General features: G+C 43.5%; 1 protein-coding gene across 2 annotated transcripts in view; it reads left to right on the top strand.

Moving 5' to 3' along the window:
• Window positions 1–1163: 1163 nt before the first annotated feature.
• SLC12A2 (solute carrier family 12 member 2) overlaps window positions 1164–14340 on the top strand; it is a 111046-nt gene continuing 97869 nt past the window's right edge. The window contains exon 1 of one of the 2 annotated variants that reach the window (XM_025994980.2): window positions 1164–2076. In XM_025994980.2, the coding sequence (XP_025850765.2) occupies window positions 1318–2076 (759 nt within the window). In that variant the 5' untranslated portion in view covers window positions 1164–1317. The remainder of the gene's footprint in view (window positions 2077–14340) is intronic. The other variant, XM_072728646.1, reaches the window with a different exon arrangement.

Genomic DNA, 14340 nt, shown 5'->3' with positions numbered 1-14340 from the left:
CACCTTCAAACATCACAGCTTTTAAAATAAAGGTGTCATCGAGGTGTGGACACACCCACTGCATCTCCGCGGGAGTGTTTCTGGTCATGCAAATCTAACGCGGCAAGGCGGGAGGCGGCCGCCTCAAAGGCGGCTGAGAGGAAATCCTGCCTCCCCCCCCAGGCTCAGGCCCGGAGTGACAGCGGACAGTGGCCGCGGGCCGGAGCTGCGAGCCGACCTCGCCTGGGGGCGCACCTCGCCGGGCGGCCCCGGAAGCACCTGCGGGCCCGACGGGAAAGCCCCCGGCATCACCCACTGCAGCGAGGGGGAGGGGGGCGCGGCCGGCGGCTCGAGCGCCGCCACGGGTACCACACGCCGGGGGTGAAGCGGCCCCCGAGCCCTGCAGCATCTCGCGAGATCTCGCCGGCTCGGCCCCAGTACTGCGAGCTCAGAACTTAAAAAAAAAAAAAAAAAATTTTTTTTTTTTTTTTTTAAAGAAAGAGAGAGGACTGGAGAGAGCGAGCGAGCTCCTGGTGCCTCCGCCGTGGCAGCAACTGCCGCGGGGGCATCAGCCGTGCGGCGTGCGCCGAGGCAGGACTCGGGCGCCCGCCCGCGCGTTCGCCCGCCGGGCCGGGCGCCGTCCGCAGCCTGCTCTGACGAGGCCCGGGCCGTCGGCCCATTGACGTGCAGCCCCAGGGGCGGGGAGAGAGGGAGGCGGCCGGGGGGCCTTCTCCTCTTCGCCGCAGAGGAGGCGGGGGAAGGAGGTGGAGGGGTGGGAGGAAGGCGACGGAAGAGGAGGTAGCGGCGCGGAGATCCCGGCGACGGCGCTGAGGCTCGCGCCGCCGCGCCTGCTCCCCGCTCCCTGCCCCCTGCCCCTGCTCCTGCCCGCGCTGCCCGCTGCCCGCGCTGCCCGGACCGACGCGGTCCTCGCGCAGGCCGCTCTCGCGTGGGCTCCGGCAGAAGCCCGGGAGGGCCGGGGCGCCGAGGCAGCGCCTGCCGCGCGACACTGCGGGACCGCGGGTGGGCGGGCTGAGGGGCGGGGGAGCCGCCGACCCCGCCTCCCGCGTGCCGCCGCCGGAGCCGCCGCCGCTGCGGCCCCGCCGAGGCTTTAAACAGCGCGGCCCGCCCCGCGCCCCCTGCACTCGCGCGCCGACTCGGCTGCCGGCGGCGTCCGTGCGGGTCGGGCTAGCGGCGGCGCGGGGGCGGGCGGCTCGTCCCCTGGCGTTGCGGCCGCGGGCACCGCCGGCGGGGGGCGCGGAGGGCGTGCAGCCCGCGGCGGCCGCGGGGCTCTCCGAGTCTGCCGGGGGGCGGGCGGCGGGCGGCGGGCGGCGGGCGGCGATGGAACCCGGGCCCACGGCGCCCTCCTCCGGCGCCCCGAGGCCGGCTGGGGTCGGGGAGACGCCGCCGGCTGCCGCGGGGGCCGCCGGCGCCGGCGTGGACCTGCCCGGCACGGCCGTGCCCTCGGTGTCGGAGGATGCTGCGGCCGGGAGCCGGGGCGGCGGCGGGGTCCGCGGGGAGGGCGCCGCGGCGGCCGGGGACGGGCTGGGCAGACCGCTGGGCCCCACGCCGAGCCAGAGCCGCTTCCAGGTGGACCTCGTTTCCGAGAATGCCGGGCGGGCTGCGGCGGCCGCGGCGGCCGGGGCCGGGGCCGGGGCCGGGGCCGGGGGCAGGGAGACCCCGGCGGCCGGGAAAGCTAGCGGCGAGAGCGGGCCGGGCAAGGGCAGCGAGGAAGCCAAGGGCCGCTTCCGCGTGAACTTCGTGGACCCGGCCGCCTCCTCGTCTGCCGACGAGAGCCTGTCGGACGCGGCGGGGGTCGCGGGCGACGGGCCCAACGTGAGCTTCCAGAACGGCGGGGACACGGTGCTGAGCGAGGGCAGCAGCCTGCACTCGGGCGGCGGCGGCGGCAGCGGCAGCGGCAGCGGGCACCACCAGCACTACTACTACGATACCCACACCAACACCTACTACCTGCGCACCTTTGGCCACAACACCATGGACGCCGTGCCCAGGATCGATCACTACCGGCACACCGCAGCGCAGCTGGGCGAGAAGCTGCTCCGGCCCAGCCTGGCCGAGCTCCACGACGAGCTGGAGAAGGTGAGCCCGCGCAGCCCGTCCCTACAGCCCTCTCTACCAGCCCTGCCTCATCCCCCAACCTCTGGTCCTCGCTGACCGCGGGATGTGGCCGCCGCCCCGCCACGGGTGAGTGAGGTGGCGGGAATGGCCGTGCGCGGCTTGTTGGCATCTCTGCAGGCAGCTGTCAAGGCTGGAATTGCGGAGGAATGTAACTCAACCTCTTGAAAGTTTGCAGCGGGTTGAGCTGGTTAGGGGACAGGGGAGGAGCGGGTTGCGCAGCCTTCACCGTCCACTCGCGCGTGGCCCTCGTGTATGCTGGCTTCCTGCCCCACGCTTAGCGGCCAGCCATCCCTCCTCTGAGTGACAGGTGTGCTGGTGGGCCCGGGAACGGTGTGTGCGGATGGTTTAGGTGAGGGTTTATTCTCTGGGGAAGACAGTGGACAGCACCTACCGTCTGTGCCCTTTTGAGGGGTTGTGTCCTATGGCTTATGTACGTACGTGCACCCGTTAGGGGTCCCGAGAGTGGGAACCGCAGTGTTTGAAAGGAAGATCTTAACACGGTGTGTTTGTGGTCTGTGGATTATTAAAGCTCAATTCCTGCCATCTTGAATATGCAAAGGATCAAACAAATCTTGGGATATGATGTTCCTGATCGTGGCATAAGTCTGTATTTTATTACGTAGACTTCTTGTGAGAGGACTATATAAAAAGTTGGAAGGGTGGGCAAAGTGCAAAATAGGGTGAGAGAGAAGTAAGGGAAACGTGGGGGTTTTGTTACTGTTTTGCGTGTGTGGAGAATGTCCAGAAAGACCTTCTGGGGTCTTGCATAAGTAGTTATATTTGTGAACAGAAAACCATCCCCAAAAGTCTATTGATTTATACGGTTCTATTTTTTTATGGCCACATCATCTTTTTATTTCATCAGGGTATAAAATCATTGTTTTGAGATAACTTCAGTGCTTCTGAAACTTGATTAATATTTAACTTTTATGAGTTGGGACTACTTTAACAAGTGTCTAAGTGACTATGCTGATGAAATTTTGTGAATGGAAAGAGTTGGTACCACATAGGATGATGATCATAGGTGGAAAAGTTTAAATACAGAACATATGTAATTTCTTTGTAGGTGATTATTTGCTCTCATACAGTCGTTTCATTCAAGACTGTATTTGTCCTAGTGCTTGATAATGTAACATTCATACAATTTGAAATAATTACAGAGGTCCCAATTCTTGCAGCTTGCTGATTCTTTAAAAGCCTGACATTTAGTTTTGGATAATACTACTCCTGTTACTCCATTATGGTATTTTGTCATGTCAGAAGACAATTTTTAAAACACTTATTTATCCTCCTCTAGTTTCTTTCAAATTTATTATTTTTATCCTTGCCAAATTCTAAGTCTCTGTAAAGTAGATGTATAGCTGGCAATTTCCCTTCCAGGATATAGCATATTTATTATTAAAAACATCACAAAGCTGTATCTCAGATTGCACCAAAGCTGAGTAGTTAAGTAGTCAGTCTATATTTACCCATAAGTTTTAAAAAGGGTTTTTAAATTGAAGGATGTTAAATATCTTGAACTTGTAAACATCCTAGGAAAGTTTTTATTTTAAATTCTCTCACAACAAAGTACTTCAAGTTTGAACAACAAAGCACTTCCAGGTTCTCCAAAACTTGAGAGGTTTTTTTTTTTTTTTTTTTTTTTGGCATTTTTGATCAGTTTACAGTGTCTTAAAAAGAACACTTGTATTGTTAGCTGTATAGTTGAAGCAACTACCCAACCTATGAGCCTCCTCTTCCTCAGCTTTCAGGGTTATTTTGAAGATTAGAAAAAAAAAAAAAAAAGGGACATCAAGACCCATGTTCAGTGCCTAGAGCATAATGGCTTGTATCGTTATTATTTTGATCTATGTTGGTCTTTCAGGTAGCGCATCAACTCTAGGATTTCAAATTTTAGATTCTCTTAATTCCTGCATGATGAATGTAGTATATAAAATGTTACCATCATAGCTCCATTTATGCAACAGGTGGTATAGTGAATTCTGTGTAGTTTTTTTTTTTTTTTTTTTTTTTTACACTTTATGCCACTCAAGTCCTTTATAGTCAGTGAAAAAGCATAGAATTGTTTAGAATTTAGCAAATGGACTGAAGAAACATGTCCTGTTAAGGAGTACCAATCTGAGTATAGAGACATACCGCTGTTGAAGGAGGGCAGAGAAGGTTATAGCATGGTTTTACTTGATCCCCCAAAATTGTTCCTCACTCGATCTAAATTTACTATTCTAATGTTTCTAGCCCTCAGTGAATCATAATATTTAGGAATTTGTAACACTTAATTCTAACACTTGATTGATGTTCCATGGCCTATTTTGATCACTAAGTGCTTCAATATCCACCTTAACTGGATCTGACTCAGTGCTAGGTTCTATCAAAGAGCAAAAGAAGTAAAAGACAAGCACTCTAGAAACGTGTTAGGGGAAAGGGCTTACATAGCCTTTCTTCTACTTGAATTCCTTTCTTTGTCCACCACCGTGACTAAAGTTTTTTCCCTGAAAATCCAAATGAAGTAGAATAGTGCACTTCCGTGGTGCGTCTTGCTGTGTTATGCAGCCATTGTAGAGCCAGGACTCATGAGTTTTCCATTTATCAAATATTTATTGGAGAAAGGAGTTTCTGAAGTGTTGGCCACCTGGCTGTTGCTGTGGGATGATGGAGTGGTTAGCAAAACATATGCTGACTTTGTCTAGATATACCTTAACCAAATAGTTGCACAAATAATAATATAGTTACAAATTTTACTTTTAGTGCTATGAGAAAAGTGTAGGATACTAATAAGGATATAACGGGACCTCTTTGTAATTGGGCTTGGGGAGGCCTTCTTCGAGAAATGTGGCATTGAAGCTGAAAGCTAAAGAATGAGTTAATGAAAGGGCAGAATAGCATTCCAGGCCAGAGAAACAGTGTATGTGGATGTAGTGAGGGGAGACAGTAATATGTCCAAAGAACTATAAGGAGGCCAGGGGATTTTATTATAAATGTAGTGGCAGGTTGTTGAAGGATTTTTCATGAGGTAGCAACATGATCTGTTTTGTTTTAACATCTTTGGCTGCTGGATAAAGAGTGGATTGGCAGGAGCAACAATGGAAGCCGGGAGACCCAAGCTATTACTCAGTTACAGATAATAAGAGTTGGTGGCAGAATGAACCGCATGCAGGTGGGTTGGATGTGGGAGTGAAAGAGGAGCTGGTTCCCAGGTTTTGGACTTGAGCAACTGAACAGATGTTGCTGCCATTGAGATGGCAAACACAAGAGGAGGACTAGATTTGAGAAGAATTTGAGAAGGAATTGTGCTTGAGTAGTAGTTTATAAGACATCTTAGTCCAAGAGTCATTTTGAGGGAGGAGGCCAGGATACATGTTATATCTACATAAATGTGTGCATGTATATCTCTTTGTATATGTACACACATGGGTATATGCATGCATGTGTATATATACATGTGTACATCTAACACATAGAAATAAATGTGTGTGTGTGTGCATGTATAGAGAGATAGGGAGAGTCCGAAGTCATGGACTTGAGACGACTTAGGAAGAGTGGGTAAATAACAGAAAAGAAATAGGATCTGAGATTAGGCATAGTGAATGTGTAAAGGTTTGTTAAAGGTTGAGGAGACACTCGCAAAGGAAAGTGAGAAGATCTGCTAGGCTGGTGAGAAAGAGCTAGGATAGCAGTGTCAGGGAAGCTGAGAGAGGAGTTTTAAAGAAGGCAGAAACTCCTCAGGGCTGATGGCAGAAATTAATTTTTTTTAATTTTTTTTTTCAAAAAATAAGTCCAAAGTACTGATTCTTGCCCCTACAAAGAGAAATTTAAAAGTGGAGGTCAAACAAATTAGTATTTGCTGAGCAATTTGAACATGTATGATGGGAAGCATGATTATCAAATGTGGAAAATTTGAGTGGTAGACAATCCATAATTGCTTCTACAGGATTTAAAGCATTATTAAAACAGTTTTAAATGTAGAATTACATTTGCACAGTTGTCCTATAGTCAAGGCTTGGGACCCTTTTGCTGATGGTATGTTGCCTTTGCATATGGCCTCTCCATTAGAGCCTTTCTCGTTAATAAAAAGAGGGAGGAACTATATTCAGTATCTTTTATGTCTTACTGAACTTATTCGTTTTTCATACAATTCCTAAGAAACAGGTCTTACACATATTTTACTCATGATAAAATGGGTTCATAGAAGCTGAAGAAATTGCTTAATGCCACTCATAGAAAGTGGTACAACTGGAAATCACACCCAGAGTTTTCTGACTCTAACGTCAGGACATAGTAGCTTCTTTTTCTTATTATCTCTTCATCTTCCTACCTGTTGCCTGAACCTGCCCTGAGATGGCAGGGATGTTGAGGGGGACATTCTGGGGATTACCAACATTACCCCGCTGTCCTGACTTCATAAAAGTGGAATGATGATGTAACTGAGAGAAATGAGGAGGAATGCTTGTGATAATGTGGTTATTGATGAAAACAACTGTCACTTACATAGAATCTAAGCCTGTGTCTCATTTATCTCCGTACATACAATAGGTACTTAATAAACATTTGTTCTTTGGATGTATCAGGGTAGGCAGTTCTTTACTTTAAATAAAACTTTAAACAGTGTTATTTCCACTAACTTATGTAGCTGCTTCTCTGAGTGGACTCTACTGATTCTTGGACAAGAAACTCCACCCACTATAATGATTTTATTACATAACTTGGGTCCTTGAAGGTTCCTGAAGGAAAGAATGGGTCACATCTTGGGAAGGGGGTGTAGAGTAGAGGAGTTCTAGCACCGAATAAGGTGGGATCCTGATAAGAAATATTTACACATGGCAAAATCAAACTTGAAAGATTCCGCACTTTTGGTAGGGGCTTCACCCTGCTAAACAAAATCATGCCACCTGAGGTGAACTCTGCTTTATCCATAATACTGTATGCAGTTACCCTGCTATATACCAATTGACTGCCTGGGTAGAAGGAAAGATAAACTTTGGGATTTAAAATGTGACAGAACTGTACCTCCTTTCATAATGATGTCTTCTATATGTATATTTGTATTCCCATACTCACATTCCCATTCCTATGAGACTAGAACAGTGTCTCTTGGTACTCGTGTGTTGAGTGTGTTTGTTTTAAATAATTTTTATTTTTTAAATATAAGAATTATTTTTTTTAAGATTTTATTTATTCATGAGAGACACACAGAGAGGCAGAGACACAGGTGGAGGGAGAAGCAGGCTTCCTGCAGGAAGCCCAGTGCAGCACTCGATCCCAGAACTCTGGGATAATGACCTGAGTCAAAGGCAGACACTCAGCCGCTGAGCCACCCAGGAGTCCTGTTTTAAATGATTTTAATTACATGTTTTATTTAAATGTTTGGAAAGTCCAAAGTACTAATCCTTTAGGTTCCATGCTGAGGTGAAATGAATATGGGTTTAGTTACTTGACAAAGCCTTAATGAGCACCAGCAAAAGTACTGTTTTAAGTACTGGAGATACAGCCATGAACACAGCTAAGTCATGGAGCTTTCATTCTGGTGGTAGGTGTCAGTGGGCAAATAGGTCAGAAGTAACTACTGTGAAGAAAATTAAAGGTGGGTAGATAGTGATGGCTTGTGTTGTGCTGTATAAGGGTAGTTAGAGAAGGCCCCTTTGATGCACGAGCAGACACAAGAGGGGAATGAGGGAGAGAAGAGCAGTTCAGGCAGTGAATGAGGAACATCAGGACCCTGGGGTGGAAGTGTGCTGGGCATGACTGAGAAACAAGGAGGCTGGTAAGATTGGAGGAACAAGAGGGAGAGTGATAGGAGTGGAGGTCAGAGCAATAGTGAGGAACAAACCTGAGGTAACAGTGTTTGATATGATGAGAGGTGATGCTGGGTATGTTTAAAAGTAAAATTGTTAGAATTTGTTGATATTTTGGATGAGGGGTGTACAGAAAGATTAATGCCAGAGTTTCTCCGCTCTATAGACTAGAGTTGATGTTTATGGAGATGGCAAAGACTGGGAAGAGCAGGTTTTGGAGGTGAACTCAAGAGTTGGGTTTTATTCTAAAAATTAGTTCTGCAGTAGGGCAAACATAATAAAATGGCAGCCACTGGTTTATGAAATAATAGTATTTAAGAAAGTAGGTCTTCATTTTAGCATAAAAATGTGCTTTTATTCAATTTTAGGGAAAGCCATGAAAACCAGTAGTTTTTCAAAAGTTACAAAAGGGTGGGCAACGAGTGAATTCCACAAGGTGAAAGAGTGAGGGATGCAGAACAAGGAAAACAACTTGAAATACTAAAGTTAAAAATATATCAGTGTTGGGTGCCTAGGATGGCTCAGCTAAGCATCCAGCTCTTGATTTTGGTGCAACTCATGATCTTAGTGTTATGAGATCGAACCCCACAGCGGGCTCTGTGCTTAGCAAGAATCTGCTTGAGATTCTCTCTCTTTTCTTCTTCTGCACCCTCCCCTTGCTTGTGCATGTGCACATGCTCTCTCTCTCTCTCTCTCTCAACTCTATATCTTAAAAAAGGGTATTAGTAGTTTCTCATTTAAAATATGGAAGCTTTTATCTGCCACTGGCTACTTTTTTATCCTTTGATTTTTTACTAGAATTTGTATCAGTGCTTTTTAAAACCTGTTATGAGAAACTTACTAGTGATAGAGAACTAGGAGAATTCTAATTAGAGATAAGGAAAATCTGAAAAGCAAAAAATAGCTTAGTGGAATGTTGTCTCTCTGCAGAAGCTAATTCTGGCAGGTGATTTGTGGTGCCCTTGGGCTCTAAAATTTCCTTGCTTTAAATTTTCCTGAACATTACTAATTAGATATTCATCTAGGTTAAGAATCATAAAAACATCTGGTATGGTTCTTAGGTTGTTGTGAATTAGTTCCTTCAACAATGGCTTCTAATGGAGTTCAGCATATGAGTCATTTTGGAGCTTTTGATTTTTTTCCAGGGGAGATTTAAAGGACCCATGAGGACCCTGACCTTCTACACCATCATTTTACTTAAATAGTTCTTGTTAAAGTTAGCAGTAACCTCCACCCTATTATCAGGTCCAGAAAACTATTCCCAAACCTCCATCAGCATTCAACCTTCCAGCAGAATTTGATTTTCTGTTGAGGTCTTCTTTTCACTTCTTTGGCTCCTATAACACCATTTTGTCTTTTAACTTTCTAGTTCTTTCAGTCCAGTGTCTCAGGGATCTCCTTCATCTCTAAATTAGCCATCCTCAAGGCCTGATTCTGCCTTTTCTTCTTCTTCTGTCTTCCTTTTTGTCTTCCTATGCTGTATGATCTATAGGCTAGTGAATCCCAAAATTTTGTGTCCTACCCACATCCCATTACTGAGTTCAGAACATCCAGTGACTGCTGGGGTTTTTGTTTCTTATCTTAAAGACATCCTATACTACAAACTTAGGATTTTCTCCCTCCCCTTCCAAAACAGCCCAGGCTGTCTTTTCCAGTATGCCCTATGTCTGCATGGATGGTACCACTAGTCATTGTGTTACACAGGTGAGAAGTTATAGGAGTTATCCTTAACACTTTCTCTCTTTCTTCCACATCCACTTTATCACCAAGTTCTATCACCTTTATTTCCTAAGTATTTTTTTCATCTTCACTACTGCCATCCTAAACCAAATTATAACATTCCCTCTGTAGCCTTCTAACTGGGTTCCCTGTATTTACCGTGCCCTCCCATCACTATTGTGCCCAGAATATTTTAAAAACAGACTTGATATATTACCCCTTGGCTTAATCACCCTGTATATACAGGGTACTAAGGACACATAATGATAAGTAGCCACAGATATAGTCTGCTTCTCATGGACCTTGAGGTCAACTCAAGCCAACTCAAAAAACCACATTAATAAATAGACTATTATTAACTGAAATAAGGGCTCTCAGGGAAAAAGTGGTTTGTCCTAGCTAGAGGATAGAAAACTAGCAGACCTTCAATCAATACATTTTTAATAATAGAACTCATTCTTTGTAAATTAATGGACTGCTAAAGATAAACCTTATATTTGTTATTTAGAATCTCTAAAGGACATTTGGCAGGTAGATTACCCTGATAGGCACATTTGGAGTTTGAGAAGCAGAAAAGCTTACTAACATGTCCAAAATCGTAGCACTTGTAACTGCCTGAGCCAGGGTTGGAACTTGGAGCAAATATTGTAATTCAGCTGGTGATTCCAGTATCCTGTAGTTTAATACTGTATAAGTTCTTATTTTTTTATTGTTTTCTTTTTTTAAATACCCATGATAGTTGGTTTTTAGTTCTTTGAAGATAATGTAGAAAACATGGAATCCTCAGTTTTATTGCATGAATGTATCATTTTCTAGTCAGAAAATCTTAAAAATTACATAAGAAAGCCTCTTTTTTTTCTTTAAGATTTTATTTTTCAGTAATCTCTGCACCCAACATGGGGCTTGAATTTATAATCGCCAGATCAAGAGTCCCATGCTTTACCCACTAAGCCAGCCAGGTGCCCCTAAGAAAGTTTGTTATAAGTAGAATCTTACTGAGTTTTTGTTTGTTTCCTCTGCCTTTCCCTATCCATACATATCTCCCAAAAGACCTATATATTTAAATGTTCTCAGCTGGGCTTTATGATACTGTAACTAGTAGTCATGTGGCTGTGAAACTGAGTGTAAATTTAAGTTAAATATTCCAATTTTCAGTTACTAGAGCCACATTTTAAGTGCTCAGATACCCACGTGAGACTGATGGCTATCATATTGGACCACTGGAGAGCTGGAGCTTTTTTTTTTTTTTTTAAGATTTTGTTTATTTATTCATGAGATACACAGAGGGAGAGACAGAAACATAGGCAAAGGAAGAAGCATATTCCCTGGGGGAAGCCTGATATACCACTTAATCCTAGGACCCCGGGATCACGCCCTGAGCTGAAGGCAGATGCTCAACCACTGGGCCACCCAGGCATCCCTGGAACATTATCATTGCAGAAAAATCAGAGCTGTGATGGGAAGTGATATTTAAGGGTATGTTTTTTACTTCATTCCAACCTTTTCTTTCTTCCTTTCTTCCACATTAAAAATCATCATCACTAGTTTAAAATTATTAAAGTCAAATTTTCTTGTAATTTTGCATAGGATCATTCCTCACATAACGGTGTTTAGACTTATTAGTCAATCCATGAGTGTTTGTTGAATCAGTGGAATGTACCTGTTTCCATCTGAGAATGGAAATCTGAGTCTTTAATTGGAAAGACTATGAAGAATTTCTTAATGCTGTAAAAAGTATTAAAGTTTCCAAGGCACTCTTAGCTTATATATTTTATATTTGGTCTTCAGATCTATCTTTGAAGGAAGTAGGTTTTAAGAAGGTCCTAGAGTAGCAGTCTGATTTGACAAGGTTGTGGTTTCCTAAAATCACACAACTAATACTTGGGGAGGCTGAATCTTTTTGAAACTAGTCTCTCTCTCTCTCTCTCTATTGTTTTCTTATGACCAGTGATTTCCACATTTCTTAAAGAATCACCTGGAGAAAAATTACAGACTCTTCTCTTCCAAAGAATATATGTAGTTTTTAGAAAGCTTTTCTGGTGATTACCAGAGAGCCAGGTTGGAGAACCAGTGTCCCAGAACGTGTTGAGAGTCTTACTTAAACTTTGATTATGCCTACAACAGTAGTACATTTGTTATTTTTTTAATGGGGTGATACTCAACTTTGGAATACCCTAATATAGATAAGTGGTAACTATGGGAGCCCTGGCTTTAACCCTTCGATAACTGTCCACTGAATTGCATTAGGTTGCCAATGATTGGATATCTGCCATGTTTCAGGAGCTTCAATAGTCTCGGCACAAGAACCTTCCAAACCAGGTAAATTATAGATAGACAATTCAGAGGCTGATAGCAACTTGTCCCTCTCATAGCCAGTAAGTGATAGATGACTGCTTTTAAACCTGCGCACATTAATGGAAGGCTCACATGTGAGGTATTAGGACAAGTATGTATGTTGTTTATTCAGTGACCTATTAAAATCCTGTAGGGAAATCATACATTAGTACTAAGGGATAAGTCTGAATCTTGAAAAGTTCATTGGAATACTTGGACTTAGGTACTACCTCTCTCTCTTTCTCTCTTTTTAAATTTTATTTGTTTATTAGAGCATGAGTGTGAGTGGGATGAGGGAGAGGAACAAGCAGACTCCGTGCTGGGTGGGGAACCTGAGGTGGTGCTTGGATTGCATGACCCTGAGATCACAACCTGAGTTGAAATCAAGAGTTGGATGCTTAAGTGACTGAGCCAGCCAAATGTCCCATACCTCTCTTTTATAGAACCTAATGGTTTCAGACAGAAACAGTCAGGCTCTCTATTTTAGAAATGAAGCTTTATGATAAATTACTCACAGCATTGACTTATCTGTACATTTCTAGAAATAATAATATGTAAATTTGTAGGCTTGGAGAAGTTTCTAAACTGTCTCACCTGTTTCCATCCCAAGTATTTGGAAGGTTTGCTGACCTGAAAAAAAGCTGATCTCTTAATTAAACAAAGCAAAAAAATAAATAAAAATAAAGGCTTTCATGTAAGAGAGTTCACTATACCTACACTTATGGACTGTATGATTATACATAGTTATAACAAATATGTTGCTTTGGTTCCAGAACCAAAGTAAATTAGAAGGGAAAACAAAACATGGCAGAGGTGGATCCACAAGTACCCAGCATGTGGTAGAGACAAAAGATAAGAAAGTCATGAAAAGCAGAAACAAAGTTGTCAGTAAATAGCAGTCTAGAATAGCCCTTTAGAATGGATGCAAAGAACAGCACTTGAGTTTTGGTTATTGTAGCATCTCTATCCAGTATAATGCTGGCCAAAATTACAACAATGTTTTATTTTTAAATTTTTTTACAATTGTGTTTTAAATCCTAATAAAAAAAAGAGAGTCAATGAACTATGCATTTTTGGGGAAATTTCAGTCTTAAGTCATCCTAGAGTATCAAATTTTAAGAAGCTAAGGATTAATCCTTTTAAAAACTAGCACTTTATTTATTTATTTTTAAAAGATTTTATTTATTTATTCATGAGAGACACACAGAGAGAGGCAGAGACATAGGCAGAGGGAGAAGCAGGCTCCATGCAGGGAGCCCGATGTGGGACTCAATCCCGGGACTCCAGGATCACACCCTGGGCTGAAGGCAGGCGCTAAACCGCCTAGCCACCCGGGCTGCCCAAAACTAGCACTTTAGAGAGGTATTTCAGAGGTTTCATTTTGTACTTTATTTAAAATGTTATTATTTCATTTTGAAAAAATACAGAAGCTTTGGAAAATAGGGAAAGTATACAAAATTTTTGCATTTTTATGTGCATTTTAAAACTACAGTTTTTTATTTGACTCTTCCCACCTAGCATTAACTAACTAATCATTAGTAAATAAGTAATGAAAGTTTTCTGTCACCCACAGTAATCTTCTGTTTGAGTGTTTGGGTAATACTCTCAGACATGTACCCACATGATATATATGCCATAACTTGCATTTTCTCTTAGAGACTTATTTAGTCCATTTACATCTGTTGTGATTTGGTTGTAATAGGCTTGGTATTTTTGAAACTTGTTCATAGTTTTCTTACTTGTTTCATGGTCTCCTAATCCTCTTTTCCTGACATCTTTTGTGCTAATCAGGTATTTTTTAGTATTCCATTTTCTTCTGTTGACTTTACAGTGATGTATGTCTTTGCATTATTATTTCAGTGGTTGCTCTCCTAGAATATTGAATTTCTTCAGTAAAAATACAGGAACTTTAAAAACAATCCTTTACTTAGCGTACTGGTTGTCATAAATTAGAAACTCTAGTACAACATTGTCCATTTTGCTTTCAACAATCATATGACTTTAGAAAAGAAAAGATAAATACATGTGTGGTATTTCATAATCATTTATTTCTGTTCATTTTTATTCTTGTAGATCTGTGTTGCTGGTACTGTTTTCCTTCCTTCAGTACTTATAAAGGAAGTCAATTTGTAACAAAATTCTTTTCAGTTAATGGGAAAGTGTTTTATTTCACTTCACTTTTGAAAGATAGTTTTGCTGGATGGGTCTTCTTGGTTGACAGGGTTTTCTTTCAGCCCTTTGGACATGCACTTCTAGTGTCTTCTGGCCACCATTGTTTCTGATGAGGCCATTAACCATATCATTTTCTCTTTACTTGTGGATTTCAGCATTTGTGTGTGGGGCTGTTTTGTGTGTATGTATCCTTTTTTGGGTTGTTAAGTTT

This window comes from Vulpes vulpes, chromosome 12 (genome assembly GCF_048418805.1).
Source record: "Vulpes vulpes isolate BD-2025 chromosome 12, VulVul3, whole genome shotgun sequence".
In the NCBI taxonomy this organism is placed as follows: Eukaryota; Metazoa; Chordata; class Mammalia; order Carnivora; family Canidae; genus Vulpes; species Vulpes vulpes.
The sequence above is the reverse complement of the archived record's forward strand: the minus strand, read 5'-3'. Positions and strand labels throughout refer to the sequence as shown.